The sequence below is a fragment of the Crinia signifera genome, chromosome 1, assembly GCF_055691185.1.
Source record: "Crinia signifera chromosome 1, ASM5569118v1, whole genome shotgun sequence".
Lineage (NCBI taxonomy): Eukaryota > Metazoa > Chordata > Amphibia > Anura > Myobatrachidae > Crinia > Crinia signifera.
This window is the reverse complement of record NC_139217.1, coordinates 193,355,270-193,371,458: the sequence shown is the minus strand read 5'-3', so window position 1 is coordinate 193,371,458 and position 16,189 is coordinate 193,355,270. Positions and strand designations below refer to the sequence as shown.

Sequence of the window (16,189 nt, the reverse complement as noted above, 5' to 3'; positions counted from 1 at the left end):
CTGGAGGCTGCGGGCCACTTGAAATTACAGCACGGGCCGCAATTGGCCCCCGGGCCGGACTTTGGACATGATGTACAGTGTCCACACAGGATTAAGATAGGCAGCGCTGGCCACCAATGTCACTCAGGGGCACAAGAAGGAGGCACCCAATTCTGAGATGCCACAGGTGTCTATGTCAAGATCTATTGACGTGGACCCACAGTTAGTGTACCTTGCATGGGCTCGCTTCGATCTGCACACTTTACAATCCATGTAAACTACAATTTAGAACAGTAAGTATGAACAAGTTATCTGAGAGAAAGAAATTGTGAAAACTCATCGACATTTTAATGTGTCAACCATTGACAGGTCAACCTTTTGCCAATGTCGACCAACAGTGACTGTCAACCAAGACACTGTCAATCGAACAACCAAAACCAGGCTCATAATTCCGAAAGTCTCCGCATTGCAAAGGCCAGCACTCTTTGGAAGAACTGTCCTGCATACAGCGTTAGGTAATGCTGATAAACATGTGATGAGTGGTGGGATGTATCGTATTCAGAATGTGAAGACTGATGCATCCCTCCCCTAATTCCATACAAACATCAGGAATTAAGTCTGTAAATTGGTACACAGAAAAAGGTACCATGACCTATAGAAACTAAATCAAATAATTTGAGTTCACTTTATGGAGCAAATAAAAAAATATATATATATAAAAAAAAAAAAAAATTGGAGCAATTTGCTCCAGGAACAACAACAATACAAGGGGTGTAAATGGAATTTATTTGTCTGTATGTCTGAATTAAGCAATCCCACTTTTTTAGCCCGTTAATGTCTTAAACGTTATCTAGAAATATTTACTAAACTTTTATTTCCTGTTTCAGATTGTGATATTTCCTGTAACTTTTAGGCTTATTGTGATTGCTAAATAAACCCCTTGAAATAATATTTATCTACATTTCTGCTTGGCACTAAAAGCATAACAAGACCTATTGTGCTAAAATAGGATTGTCGTGTTTTGTACATAGGAAAATATAAAAAAATGAAGAGAAAATGTAAAAATTGACTGTAAAGTTATTTTCAAGTAATCCTGCATTTTAAGCCTTCCATTATGAAAAATTGTATGGTTTCGTAAAAGATGGGGAAGCCTAATTATTAATGATTGCAATGAGATGCCATGCTCCTGGTTATATAAGTTTCCTAAGCTTTGCATTGTGTAGCTTTCACCGGCGTGACAAGTTTTTTCTGCGGCAAGGACTACCTTCAGCAGCTACACTGCTACTGTCAGTGGTTATATATAGGACATGTCCAAACAGTGTTGGGCTCAGGCATGGAGGGCTCACTAGGTAAAGGAAGTGGTAGGGGCCCATGCTTTAAAGAATGTGGCCAGCCACTATAGAGGGCTGTAGACAACATGGATTCTACAGTGCATGGTCTGTTCATCCATGTTCTTGTTCTTACAGGTAACTAACCCTGTAACAGAGAAACCATGTATATTTTAGGGCACTGACATTAGAATAGGTGAAGGGGCCCTCAGGCAGTGGGGCCCACCATGGATTTCCTTTGTACCCTTGTTGGACAGTCTGACCCTGTGTCACGATAGGCTAGATAGTGGCCTTAATGATTAATCATGGGTTTAATTGGTTTTATAGTACTTCAATAAATGGCAATAAAACAAGCAGTCTATTGCTATTCCTTAGTAAATAAACTCTATATCCTTGATGGCTAACCTTGACACTACAGCTGTTGTTGAACTACACATCCCAGCATGCCCTGCTAAAGTTTTACTATTTGGCCAAAATAAAACTGATGCAGGGCATTCTGGGATAAGTGAAACAACAGCTAGAGTGTCAAGGTTAGCCATCACTGCTCTATAGTTTTCTTTATTGTGGTATAGAAACGAAGGAATGCAGAAAAACTCAGAGGGGATCGATTCCAATGACCATAACATATTATGCACAACCTATATACACACAAAGAAGCCTGATACTTTCTTTTGTCTTTTTATTCCTTTTGATTACAGTTTTTAACTTTGGTAATATGATCCATGAGATGTTTGTGAAATAGACTGACTTGGGTAGGTTGGATTACCTATTTAGTTTTCTTAAACTTCCTAACTTGAAATTGGACCATAGGGTGTGGTTCTTAAGAAAAAGAAACTGGTAGGTTTCAGTTAAGCATTTATTTTGGGATTACATCTACCATTGAATTTTTAAGAAGGATGCATACATTTCAGAAATCATTTTTAAACATCAGTACAGGAATCTGATGTACTACTGGCTTGTAAATTAAAGCAAATATTGCTTTATAAATAGACTGACAGTTATTCTAGTTTTTCAATTGCCTCTTAATTTACTTCTTGGTTGCCAGAAAACTAATGCTGCAGTGATTAAAGTTTCTACTAGGCTTATTTTCACATAGAGGATTCTCACTACGGTTGAAGGCAGTGGACGCTCCAGAGTAGGGGCTACAGGAACAGGGAAGCACAGCAGCTTCTACTTGCCTACATGACCCTCTCCATGAGGGAGAAAATGCTCTGTTCCTGGACTTCCCTGGTAATGTGAGATTGCCATCACCTATGGTGAAACATCTTTCTTATCAATTACCTAGCTCCTCGCTGGTGCTGGCCATCATACATTACCAGGGAAGTCAAGGAGCAGTAGGCAAGTATGCACCAGCTGCCATTCCAAACTGACTCACTGAAAGTTCGTGTGGCTCCCCTAATTGAATTTTGGACTGTGCGGCATCCCCACCTCCGGAGCCACCACTGGTTGAAGGTTAACTCTGATGGAAAGGGGTGTGAGCCCCTCTTACAGGAGATATACTGTAGTTGTGTGGCAGTGGTTAACTCTCTAATGCTCACTGTTAATGTGTATGTACTGAGGTGCTAAATGAAGAGCTAACATTAATTACTAATGCTATAATTCTAGTATTTGTGGCACTTTTTATGCACTGGTGCATTCTCTATCCACAGCTACTGGATGTGATTGTGTTCTCTCTGTATAATTGGATAACAGAAAAACCCAGGTAGTAGCAACAATTTCCAGAAACAGTAGTTGCTTCAGTAGTACCCATCAGCTCCTGCAAGTGCCTTCTCCAGGGGTCCAGGCGTGCTTCCTCTTTCAACATCTAGTGCTAGTCACATAGCCAGCTGTAAAGAGGTTCTCTGGTTATTGGGAGACTGGGTTGTCTGAAGCTAGGAACCTCAAAACTTATGTCCATGTTCTGCCACAAAGTCTTCCATCTGTGCAATAGACAGACATCCTCAGGGAAAAGTGTACTGCTTTTTTTCTAGACTTCTTGGGTCAATCAATGAGTTGGTATCCTCTAGACCAGCGCTGGCCAAACTGGTCCTTGAGATCTACCAATGGTCAACGTTTTACCAATCCCCTAGCTGGTGCACAGCTGTAGTCATTACTAACTGTCACATTTCAAACATGCTGCACCATTCCTACTAGAGATCCACAGGTTGCCTGAAGAACATGAACTGTTGGTAGATTTTGAGGACAGGTTTGGCCACCACTGCTCTAGACAAAGCAGTGCTTTACAACCATGTTCCTCAGGAAACACTAATCCATTTTCCAATGATAGCCATACAAAGCCAGAAAAGGTGGGTAAATCAAAATGACTGACTTACTGATCACCTTTGATAGAGAATTGCTATTCTTAAAACCTTGATTGAGGATCGTGCCTTAAGGATGGAGTTTGAAAAGCACTATTAGAGCCGCAAATGTTAGCCATATTCATGCTAGTGAGAACGGCTAGCCAGAGATTTCTAAGACCTCAATTTTAGCATCATCTTTCTGGTAGATTATTTGCTGGCAGTTCTAATTCTAATGGGCTATGCATAAGGATACCAGCTTTACACTCCACATGACACCACCTTATACAAATAAAGCTAAAGCTGAATATTACACATCATGGATCAATTGCAGATCAACATGCTATTAATTAAGTACACTTAATAAACATAAAAGTGTTACATAGAAAGGTGGATTTGGGGAGCCGCAAGCCCCAATGATGTTTAATTATACCTTCTCTTTAGTTTGCAAGCTTTAAACCTTTTATGAAGATGTGAGTCCTCCTGTTAAGCCTATATAAAATTAATACATCTCACCTCTCCATATGTACTCTGCCTCCTGTCTGACCAAGCATGCCTCTCCACGAGTGCCTTGTCCTCCTACCACCTTACAGTATGTGTACCTCTTACCATGTTATGTTCCACTTCCCATATCTGTCCCCCATACCCATGAATGCCCCTGACCACTGCCCCTCCAATTCACCCTCTGACTTCCCTCCTCATGAGTTCCTCTGCATCCTACCTCCCCATGTGTGCCTAATCTCCCCTCCCCAAATGTGCCTGTGTTCCTCAGACACTCCATCCTCATGTGTTTTTCTGAGGCCTTTTCCATATCTGTAACCTCTGCCACCATCGTTATTGCGCATTTACTCCCTCCTTTACTCCAGGCTAGTGGCTGGTGATCAGATGTAGCATGAAGATTAGTCTATAACAAAAAGGTGACAATTTTTTTGAAGCATGTAAAAAGAAAAAAAATGTCTGTTCAAGCGCTAGGATGGCCAAAGGCGTATGTGTGGCTGTCCGGTATGAAAATATACACAAACTTCCCCATAGTAAATGCGTCTGATGTGGTGTCACTCTTTTTTTAAGAGCACTTTAATTCAAATTTAAATATTTAATTACCATTATACTGAGACGAAAAGTGAACATAGATTGTAGTACATGTAAATTCAATATTGCTCCCATGTGAAACCGGTGTGGGCTGCTAGTTATATTATATTATGGTACTGAAATGAAGAGAATTTAGTTTATGCATTCTTCAGTGGAATATATATATGTGTGTGTGTGTGTGTGTGTGTGTGTGTGTGTGTGTGTGTGTGTGTGTGTGTGTGTGAGTGTATGTATATGAAGTCCTGCTACTGGTTTCCACCATGGCTTTGAAGAGGGGAGCATGGTATGCTGGAATGTGCTAACTGGTTGTGTTCGTCTTATATTGCATTTCTAATTTTGTTTATGCATAGTCATATGTTAATTACCAGATAACACCCTGGGCACCATTTAACAAGCAGTCTTAAAACTACTGGCATATTTTGTATAGTATTGCAGTGATACTAATGTATGGGTGCCGGATGACCTCACGACAGTTGGGATTCCGATGATCAGTAAACCAATGTTGGAATCCCAACTTACAGGGCTATTCTCCCTTGACCCCCATAGCGGGAGAATAGAATCTGAGGTAAGAGCAACAAGGCATCTTTTGGAGTACTGGCAGTCGTGATTCCGACGTCCGTCTAATGACCATCGGAATCATGACGGTCGACCCCCATGCCACACCCCTAATGAATATACTGTTGGGATTAAACTTTACTCGCCGACAAGGCCTAGCTATGACCTCCTCTTGTAATGTCTAGTCTGTGCATGAGTATGACTTCTTCACCCAGCAGTGCTTTGAAGGTTCCGCTGGATTTCATTGCTGGCATTGGGGACCGTGTCACTCTCCCATCTATGGATGGTGTAAGAGATACAGGGGCAGATGTATTAAGCCTTAACAAGAGATAAACTTCCAGCCAATCAGCTCCTTACTGACTTTTTTCAAACACAGGCTGTAACATGGCAGTGAGGAGGTGATTGGCTGGACGTTTATCTCTCTATCACCCTTGGATTTATCTATTGTTAAAGCTTTATACCTCTGCCCCACAGTGACAAGAAGCTGTAATCTAAGGTTACTTAAAGGAGGATGTAACCCCTTTAGCGATTGCTAGTGGTGTTCTGTTTTTTATCTGAATGGACCTGGCTATGTACACATTAGGATCTGAATTCAATTAACCATCATAAACTTTTGCTTTATCGTATCAACACTCTTTCCTGACAATCAGTGAGTGGTTGGCCCAGGTGCAACTCCAACCCTAGTTCACAATATGCTACACAGCCGTGGGTGACAGGGAGAGGCAGAATGTGACCGTAATGCAGGTGGCAACAGTGAAAAGCAGGGGTGTAAGAAGGGAAGGGGGAACCAGTGGGTGACAGGGAGAGACAGAGGGTGATAGCATAAGGCAGTGGGAGGCAGAGGTTGACAGCAGAATGCGGGGGAGCACTGGGTGACAGGGAAAGACAGAGCGTGACAGTGTATTGCAGGGAGAGGTTGATATATACAGGAAGCCATTGACAACAAAAGGCAAGGGGAGGCAGAGGGTGAGAGCGGCAGGCAGAGGGAGTCAAAAAACCAGTGGGAATTGTAAAGGATGACAGGGAGAGGCAGTGGGTGGCAGGGGTAAAAGCACAATGGCCTGCATGGTGCTGAGAACAGAGGGCACGTATAGTGTCTGTGAGTCTCTGACACACTACCATCTGCTGGCAGAGAGTGAAACTACATCTCTCTCACATATGCACAAAACACAGAAGGTAGCAGACTAGCTTTTGAAGCTTTTGCTTCAAGCGGGCTTACTAGCAAATAAATAATCATTGCTGTTGTGCGGTAATTCTAGGCAGAATTTTTTTTCCCACGCGGCCATGTTAACTTATATATAACGGCTTAACATTGCTAATTGAATTTGGATTTATGCTCGAAAAAGTGTATAGAGCATAATGTTCTAATATGTAAAGTATGCTTTCTCTGTGCTGCTGACAACCACATATTTTCTAAATGTAATATACCTTTCATCAACATGATTAAACATTATTCAAGTTAGTGATAAGTATATGAAGCATATTTATTCCATATAAAAAAATGTTTTTAAGTACAGTATATCATACAGTAATGGGTTAATACTTACAAGCTTTATGTGCAGCCCAGTCTTTAAATTCAATTCTGTTGTCCTCAAATTCAGTATTTGTGTATGCAAGCAGGTAACGGATAATTTCTCCTCTTCCCTTAAAGTTAAAATAGGTGAGCTTGTAGTTTGGCATGTTTCAGTCCTAAAATAATTGATAAATGTATGAATTTAGAGTAGGTATCACTTTATAATACACATTACATCTTTCAACCTCTCATGTATCTGGCCTTACTAGGATCTCACTCTCCCTGCCCAAATGTCTACCAGACTACAGGAAGTCAAATATGCCCCTAATGCACACTTGATCATTAAAGCCTATCCTTCTTAACACACATCCTCTGCTGTCCCTCTGTACCACTTCCCAGTTGTACCCCCAAAGTTTTTGCAAGCATGGACTTCCACACTCCTGGTAATCACCCTGCAATTACTGATGAATAGCTTAACCAGGAATTTGTATTATTGACCAGGTAGACCACAGGATTCCTGGCAAAAGAGGGTTAATGCAGGAACATATTTAGTAGTGTGCCCCTGCTCCCAGCACCGGAGAAACAGCAGTGACAGCGGGAGATGGAGCTGTGTCCTCCACAGGACACAGCTCACCCCAGCGCAGGGATCAGCTGTCTGATACCCGCACCAACAGCGAGGCAGCGTTGGGTGGCCAGGGCGGGGACCAGCTTTTGGTCCCCAATGCTGGACTGGAAGTGGCAGCGGAAACAGTGGCATTTCAAATTTGGAGACATTATGACCACCAATCAGAAACGCTGCCCGTAGTGGTATCCATTTCCCACCGTTCGGGAGCCAATCACAGCTCCCGAATTGGTGGGCAATAAGAAACGTCCACGGTGAGCCAAGCAGCATTTGCTGCACCATACTCGTCCCCACCCTAGCATCTGATGCCTCCAGGAGGCGGCAGAAAAAGGCAGCACCCAGTCAGCGGAGTGCTCTTGAAGATAGAAGACTGGGCGGCAAGAAGAAGAAGGTGGCAGCGGAGAGAAGAGCAACCGCTGAAGAGGCCAGAAAATGCCGGGATCAACAAAGAAGATCTCCGGCGCCTTCTGGAAGAAGAGGAAAAGTGGCGCCACACCATTGGCCAGGACAGGCCAGCAGCAGAATAAAAAAAGATGATTTCTGGTCCTGGAGAGGCCAGCGGGAGTTGGATGCAAACTAATGAAACTCCCTGCAAGGCCTCTCCCAACATCAGGTAGGTGGCCTCAGTACCATCTACCCCCTATCCTAGACCACCAGTAATTTGGGCATTAGGCCATTGGGGATGCAGTTTAAATCCCGGCGGTCAGGATCCCTGCGTTCAGAATCCTGACCGCCGAAATCCCGACCGTTTCTCCCTCCGTGGGTGTCCACGACACCCCTGGAGGGAGAATAAATTAGCGTGGACCACTGCGTGGCGAGCGCAGCGAGCCCGCAAGGGGGGGGGGGGGCGATCCACGTCCCCCCCTTGTCGGGATTTCGGCGGTCGGGATTCCGGCGTCGGGATTTTGAACGCCGGGATCCCGACCGCCGGGATTTCATACTGAATCCGGCCGTTGGGCAGAGTCAGGCCCTTCCGGCCTGTGGGCACCTTAGTCGGGCCCTCCTGGCCCATGGCCACTTGATTGTTGGGCCCTTCTGGCCCGTGGCAACTGTAGGGGTCCCTTTTTTAGGCCTGAGGCCCCTGTAGGTCAGGCTCTAGGCTTGTGGGCTTTATTTTCAGGCACTAGACCTGTGGACATTGAGAGGGTTTAGGTCTGGGAGCATATAGGAGGATTGTAAGTGACTCTAGCACTAGGCCCAGGGCCGGCGCTACCCACTCAGCAGCTCCTGTAAAGCAGGGAGGCCCCATGCTGAAAAGGCGCTGTCTCCCTTTCTGCTAAAACTGCCTCAGCCCTCACTGCCACTGCCTCCGGCACGCCGCCCAGAGCGCCTGTCTGACAGCGGGCGGCAGTATGGAGAGGCTGAGCAGCTCCCTGCACCGCGCACACACTGTCCTCCTCCTGCGACCTGCCCCCTCTTCCTCACGGACACTTGCGCTGAGGCATGTAGCGCTGTCTGTGAATGCCTGGATGACATGTCATGTCCGGATCCGCCCCCTACCCATTGCTTCCTGCGCCTGTCAGCTGTCAATCAAATGATGAACAGACAGCAGCGCCGCCTCACCTTCCTTCGCTCTTCTCAGTGTGCTGTGCCAGTGCCACTGCCAGTCCTCAACACTCCACCCTCTCTATCTCCGGGACATATATATTAATTACACAGGTTCTGTGGCAGTTTAAAACCAAGTGAAATGGAGTCTTGGCAGTTTAAAACCAGGTGAAAGCCAGCCACAGAACCTGTGTAATTAATATGTGTCCTGGATTAAAGGGATGAGTTGGTCACCCTAATCTCCTCCTTCTCTCCCCTCCTTTCCCCCTCAATCACGAGTGTTGCACATACTTTTTGTACTGCTTTCGGATTGCATCGCACACACATTGCATGCATGCCGTGCGATGCGATCTAGTCCATAACGTATGCGATTCTCGCAGCGTGTATGGGCACCTTTAGTGCCTGCAACATTTTGCGGACACAGCAATCAGATGGTGTATGCATACATGTACATACATCTGCTCCCACAATCGGGCTGCAGCTTGTAGCAATTCTACAAGCTGCAATGGGCTGCTAGCAATGGCAATGTGAAAGGGCGCAAAATGTATGGTTTTCAGGAAGGCGCCAGACACCCTAGCACCCGCCCTGACTAGGCCATAGTCACTGGTGTGATTATATGCAGGCACTAGGCCTGAGGCTGCAGACCAGGCATTAGGCTTGCGGGTGATTAGGGAGCGCTAGGCCCAGTATTGTGATTCCCCTCAGAGCGTGAAGTTTCCTGTGGGTGGTTGGGAAAAGAGGTGGACAGGCTGTGCGTCTGTCACATCTCTTGTCCCCAAGAAGGTAACGGGAACATTTAGGGTGTGTGTAAGCTGGCCAGATCTATCTAGGAAGGGAGTTCTAACAGCAGAAAATAGGCAGAGATTTAAAGAGACAGTTCGGTTGTAAATCTTGTATTGTATATGGTGTTCATGCAGAGCAAAGTTGTTTAGCCTGTTGCTACAGTTGTGTTTCACCACACACACTTAATCAGTTCTAGGGCTTTGTGTTGAAGTTATCATAATTGTGCCACGTTTAGGTAGGGTTAGGCTCTGCACTTGTCTGGTGTTTTTGTCTCCTTACAGGGACCTGGGAGGAGAATTGAGGGGTGAAGTGCAAGATTGAAGACCAAGTCATCTTATCCGTGCAGCTGTGTGTGTCCGTCTCTGCCTATCTCCCTTCCTTCAGAGAAACGTGGACCTTGCATCCATGTGTGTTTCTACCTAGGTGCGTGAGTGCCAATAGGTGACTCTCCGGATTCTAAGGCCGTGTGCCGAGGATGACTGTCCCCGAGGGATGGGGAACCTTCGTCCCTCCAGCTGTTGTGGAACTACACATCCCCCCATGCCTTGTTACAGTTTTGCTATGTGGCCATGCTACAACTGTTGCAGGGCATTCTGGGATGTCTCTATGCTAAGTTGAAACCATATTTGCCACCTCTCCTTCCTCCTAGGTGTTCGTGCCCGGGTGCCGGAGATTGCCTGGACCATGGTTCATCACAGCATGAAGGTGACAGGGTGTTGCCAGGTAAGTTGTCAGGATACACCTGAACAGCAGCAGGCACCACACCGCCACTACCCCTCTTTCACATACATTATGATAGATCCAGTGCCTGTCATTTGTATTGTACAGGCATCGGGACCTAGATTCCTTCTATGGGCTGTTGCCGAAGCAGCCCATTGAAGCTGGCCACATGCGCAGTACTGCACATGCGCCAGTCCCGGCGCCTGTCATTATAGCACAGGAGACAGGGACCAGGACTCGGAGGAGAGCGGGTCTATGCAGCGGCAGCGGGGTGTCTGCATCAGGGTACCTCCCGGCGGCTGCGGCCAGAGGCAGCCCTCCTCCCCCAAGAAGGTACAAGCCGCCAATGGCTATGACCAGTGCTGTATGATTGTTGGCAGTGCCGTAAGGGCATGTACACAACATGCACCATACTTGCCATCCGTCTGATTGTCAGGGAGACTTCTAGAAAAAGCAGGAATCTCCCAGATTCCCTAAAAAGTCTGTCAATTTACCTTGATTGTACTCACATTAAATAGCTGCTATATACTTGCAAAGAAAATAAAGAAATAAACCAGAGAAATGGATGACTAGTATAATTTCCCTGTGCTCTTTATCATTGCAAGCCATGCAACCAGCGTCTGACATTTAAACACAGCCTGTAATATGGCAGCTAGAAGCTGATTGGCTGGTACTTCATTCCCATCCACAGATGAAATGCAGGAACTGCATGCTACCAAAAGGGGCATGGCTTATAAAGAATGCCAAGATTGTGAGCTACTTGCCATGCCCCTTGTCCCTCTGTCTCCAGTAAATACATGAGCACAGCATCTATTCTCCACTGGTCTACCAAGCAGTGACAATGTACAGCTATGTACAAAACTGGATAGATAGATATTTCATACATATACACACACAGACACACACAGGGCCGGTGCAAGGCACTGGAGCGCCCCAGGCGAGTCGGGGTGGGGGCGCCCCGGTGCCGGGGGGAGGGAGGGGGGGTGGTACCTCTGTAAAAAAAATTGATGCCCCAGCGTCCCTGCAGTGCTGGGGCGCAGGGGTGTCCGTGCCGTAGGGGTACCTGCGGCGCCGTCATGTGTATAAAGCTGGCTGCGGCCGGCAGGGTCCCTGTAGTGAATAGCAAATAACTAGCGCTTCCCACGCCGCGGCGCGCATAGCGCTAGTTATTTGCTATTCACTACAGGGACCCCGCCGGCCGCAGCCAGCTTTATACACATGACGGCGCCACAGGTACCCCTACGGCACAGACACCCCTGACCGCCCCAGCACTGCAGGGACGCCGGGGCAGCAATTTTTTTACACAGTTCGCTGGCGGTAAGGGGCGAACTGCCGCCCTCCAGGTGCCGGAGCCCTAGGCAAATGCCTAGAGCTGCCTAGTGGTGGCGCCGGCCCTGCACACACACACACACGAAACTAGAAAAAGATTAGCAATAGTTTATTTGGTACTTGTTTCCTAGCACGGCCACCATCGGGGGTAATCGTATACCTTAACTTAAGGTACACGATTCCCCCCGATGGACCCGATTTCCTTTGAAATCAGGTCCATTTTGCCGGCAAAGGCAAAATCGGGTCCATTGCGTCGGTCGGGTGCATTAACATGGCATGGGATGCGACCGACGCGATGCACCCGATTTTGCCATAGGGTTCAATGTTTAAATATTTTTAACATTGAAATCAGGAAAAAAATGGGAAATGGGCCAATATGGCCCATTTTTCATTGTATATGCCCCCCCCCCCCATTGTGAACGTCACCCCACGATTGACGCCAACCCGAAGCGTGGCGAGCGCAGCGAGCCCGCGAGGGGCGGCGGTACGCGTCCTCCGACCTTTTCATACCCCTACTATCCTCGTCGGCGTGGAGTTGAGAATATAAAGTGTGGCGAGCGCAGCGAGCCCAAAGCGTGGCGAGCGCAGCGTGCCCCGCAAGGGGACGTGTATACCTGTGAAGTTATACGCGTCCGCTCGCCACGCTTCGGGCTCGGTGGCTCGCTGCGCTCGCCACACTTTATATTCTCAACTCCACGCCGACGTGGATAGTAGGGGTATGAAAAGGTCGGAGGACGCGTACCGCCGCCCCCTCACGGGCTCGCTACGCTCGCCACGCTTCGGGTTGGCGTCAATCGTGGGGTGGCGTTGAGGGGGTTAAAATTGGGGTCTGGGGATAATTTTACATTGAATCCAATTTAAAATAGGGTCCCAGGGACCCTATTCACATTTCAAACAATGTAAAAATTGGGACCATCGCGTCGGTCGCATCGCATGCGATGCGATCGATGCGACCCGATCAACATCGATGTGGCCGTGCTAGGAAACAAGTACCGTTTATTTCAGTAATTCAACTTAAAGTGTGAAAATTCCAAATCCAAAATCTCAGAAAATCTAAATCTTGTTGAAAGGTTCAATATTGTAGGCTCAACACGTCACACTCTTATCAGCTAATTGGTCCAAAACACCTGCAAACGGTCACTGAGCCTTTCTATCATCTCTCAGTCTGGTTCAGTAGAATTCACAATCATGGGGAAGACTGCTGACCTGACAGTTGTGCAGAAAACCATCAGTGACATCCTCATAAGGAGGGAAAGCCTCACACAAAGCTGAAGGGTCTACTTCATGACCACCCCCTGCCTAAGAGGGATGCAGCTTTTGGATGTAAAAAGACACATCAGTCTATGTAAAATAGAACCAAGTATGATTTAGTTCACAATTACATGATCTGGAATAGTACTGGTTGCATACAATGTTAATGTTTAGCACCACAGATCTAAATGTCGATTACTGTACATGCAACTGACCTCTCTTTTGCAATGTACTCAAATTGGCTTGTTAATTATTAAGTTACTAGTACATTAGATAACATCATGTTGGAATGTGATTTGGGTACTGACCTTCATCATTTTACATGTGCAAATCTAATCAAATATTGCATAAAATGTGCTGTACTAAAATCATTTAATGACTGATCACACGTACTTTACCCCCATTTTAAATATATTTGATATTAGATCTTGGAGCTCTGTTCACCTTCAAGCAGGGCCCTAGGCAGCTCTAGGCATTTGCCTGGGGCGCCGGCAACTGGAGGGCAGCACTTTGTAGCCTGGACCCCTGTGGATTCCGGTGAGCGTTGCCCCCACCCCCCGTCCCGACCGGTTCAGAGGTGACTGGCCCCTAACCACCCCCCCTCCTCTAAACTCGCTGTAACAATGCCCATGTCCTGTATCCTGGCTGCCCACCCAGTGCCGCCGGGGGGGGAGGAGGGCTGGCCGCTTCCACTGCCGTGCTGCAGTGAGGAGGGGGGGAGGGAATGTCGGGAGAAGCTGGTCAGTGCCGCATCCCCCCCCCCTGCCGTGGATCACCCCCCATGCCATGGAGGAGCATGTCGGTGGCGGCCGCATCCACAGCCCCCCCAAGGAGGCACCAAATTGCACCTTGAAAAAGGATCCAGGCGGATCTGAAATGCATCGGTGAGAGGTGACCTGGTGCGGACCTTGGAGGGCACTTACCGCAGACCTGGTAGCTATATGTGACCCAGGACCCATATATGCAATACCCATGCCTGTTTGAACCGTATTTGCAACACAGTTCATTACCATCTGGTAATTACCCCTTTCAAAGCTGCACTTAGTCACTTTATTTGTGTGCCATTTATGTAAATCATGATGTTTTTATCCATACATATGTTTTTATCTTGTTGATTCAAATTAAAAATACATCTTATGCGATTATATTGTACATACTTATCTTGCATGTTGAACTGATTCCGAGGTTGGGAAAAAGGATCGGAAAATTGGTGATCTGACACAGGAATTCTCTGGATATTCAATCAAGGGAAGTAAATTGTTTCCCATTATAATTAGCGCTGGTTGAAGGGTTTATTTCACTTCTTTCACACAATTGGGTTTATTGTTTATTATGGGCAACCAATCAGATTATATATATTATTATAGCTATTATCTTCTAGAAGGTACTAAATAAATAAGTAGATTCTGATTGCTATGGGCAATACCTCATCTTCAATAGGACTCCTTTCATAGCAAACAAACCACTATGGGGTCTATGTACTAAGCTTTGTATGGTGATAAGGTGGGCAGAGCTAAACTAGTAACCAACGAGCTACTGTCATTTTTCAGACACCACCTCTCTTTCTAGGACACACTCTCTAACACTCTCTCCAACTACCGACCCATCTCTCTTCTACCTTTTGCCTCCAAACTCCTTGAGCACCTTGTCTATAACTGCCTTACTGCCTTTCTTCCCTCCCACTCCCTACTTGATCCATTCCAGTCTGGTTTCCATCCTCTCCACTCCACTGAAACTGCCATCACAAAAGTCTGCAGTCATCTTCATGCTGCCAAATCTAAGGGCCATTGCTCTCTGCTTATTCTTGACCTCTCGTACCTAAGTACCTAACTGTCCTCCCACCCCCTCTGGGGCAGCTCCCATGGCCAATTGATCATATCTTTTACCTAGTAGGTTAGTAAAATCTGTGTTTTATGAACATAATTACTCACTTGCACAGTACTGCCTCTCGTGCAAGAAATACAATCAAAGCACCAAGCCCATCAATGGTGTCACAGTGTTCATGCTCTTTGCTGCTAAAATATTTTGTGTATCTTATTTGACTATCCATTCTAGTTTAGGAAGGGCCAAATTAGGTGAAAGTATGTATGGTATGAAAGGGAGAATGCACTCAGAGTTCATGAGCTGGGATTTGAGGGGTATGTAATGCTATTCTAACTGAACCTGTTCTGACTACATATCTGGAGACCTGTACATACAGTATGCTGTCTAAACAGGTTTACCCTGCTGATTTTTATACTTTTATAATCCTTTATTGTATAATCTGCTGCACTATATAAGAAACTGTAAATAAATTCTAAATACATAATGTAATTTATTACTGATTTAAAATGGAACGTGCCGAAATTTGCACTTTCAGAGACTGCAAACTTAACCCAGACGACAATTCATCCTGTAAAAACCCCAGTAGCCTTGCTACCTTAAACCTGGAGGTATGAACTCTCTGCCTTTCGCACCTCCTGATGTAGATACTCCACACCCTGTGGTAAATGGCCGCAGACACCGGTTTTCTGGCCCTTAGCATGGTCTGTATGACCTCTTCTGAAAACCCCTTCTTTCTTAATAAGAAGGATTCATACGTCACGCAGTCAAATTTAGACGAGCTAGGTCCTGGTGCAGAAACGGCCCTTGGCTTAGCAAGTCCGGCTGAAGAGGCAGTCGCCACGATTCCGTCGATAATCTCAGTATGTCTGAGTACCATGACCTCCTGGGCCAATCTGGTGCAACCAGAATGGCCGGCACCCTCTGGTTCTTTATCCTCTTCAACACCCTCGAGATCATTGGGAATGGGGGGAAAATGTAGACCAGATGGAAAGACCAAGGAACTGTCATGGCATCCACTGCCCAAGCCAACGGATCCCTCAACCGAGAACAAAATCTCGGTACTTGACAATTGGTCCTGGACACCATAAGATCTATGTCTGGCAGTCCCCATCTGTCTACCATCTTCTGAAACACGTCCCGATGGAGTGACCACTCCCCCTCCAGCAGGTCCGCCCTGCTGAGGTAGTCCGCCTCCACATTCCGGATCCCCGGAATGAAAACAGCTGACAGTGCTGGAACCTGAACCTCCGCCCAGGTGAAAATCTTCACAATCTCTGCCATCGCCATCTTGCTCCGAGTACCGCCCTGGTGATTTAAATATGCCACTGTAGTGGCATTGTCCGATTGTACTCGTACTGGTAAACCCTTCAGAAAT

General features: G+C 46.4%; 1 protein-coding gene across 1 annotated transcript in view; it reads right to left on the bottom strand.

The window, feature by feature from the left end:
- The window catches only part of HPGDS (hematopoietic prostaglandin D synthase), a 64,809-nt gene that overhangs the window by 29,226 nt on the left and 19,394 nt on the right, over positions 1-16,189 (bottom strand). Inside the window, exon 2 of the mRNA XM_083179100.1 lies at positions 6,775-6,916. Coding sequence (XP_083035226.1) covers positions 6,775-6,907 — 133 coding nt within the window. The 5' untranslated portion in view covers positions 6,908-6,916. The remainder of the gene's footprint in view (positions 1-6,774; positions 6,917-16,189) is intronic.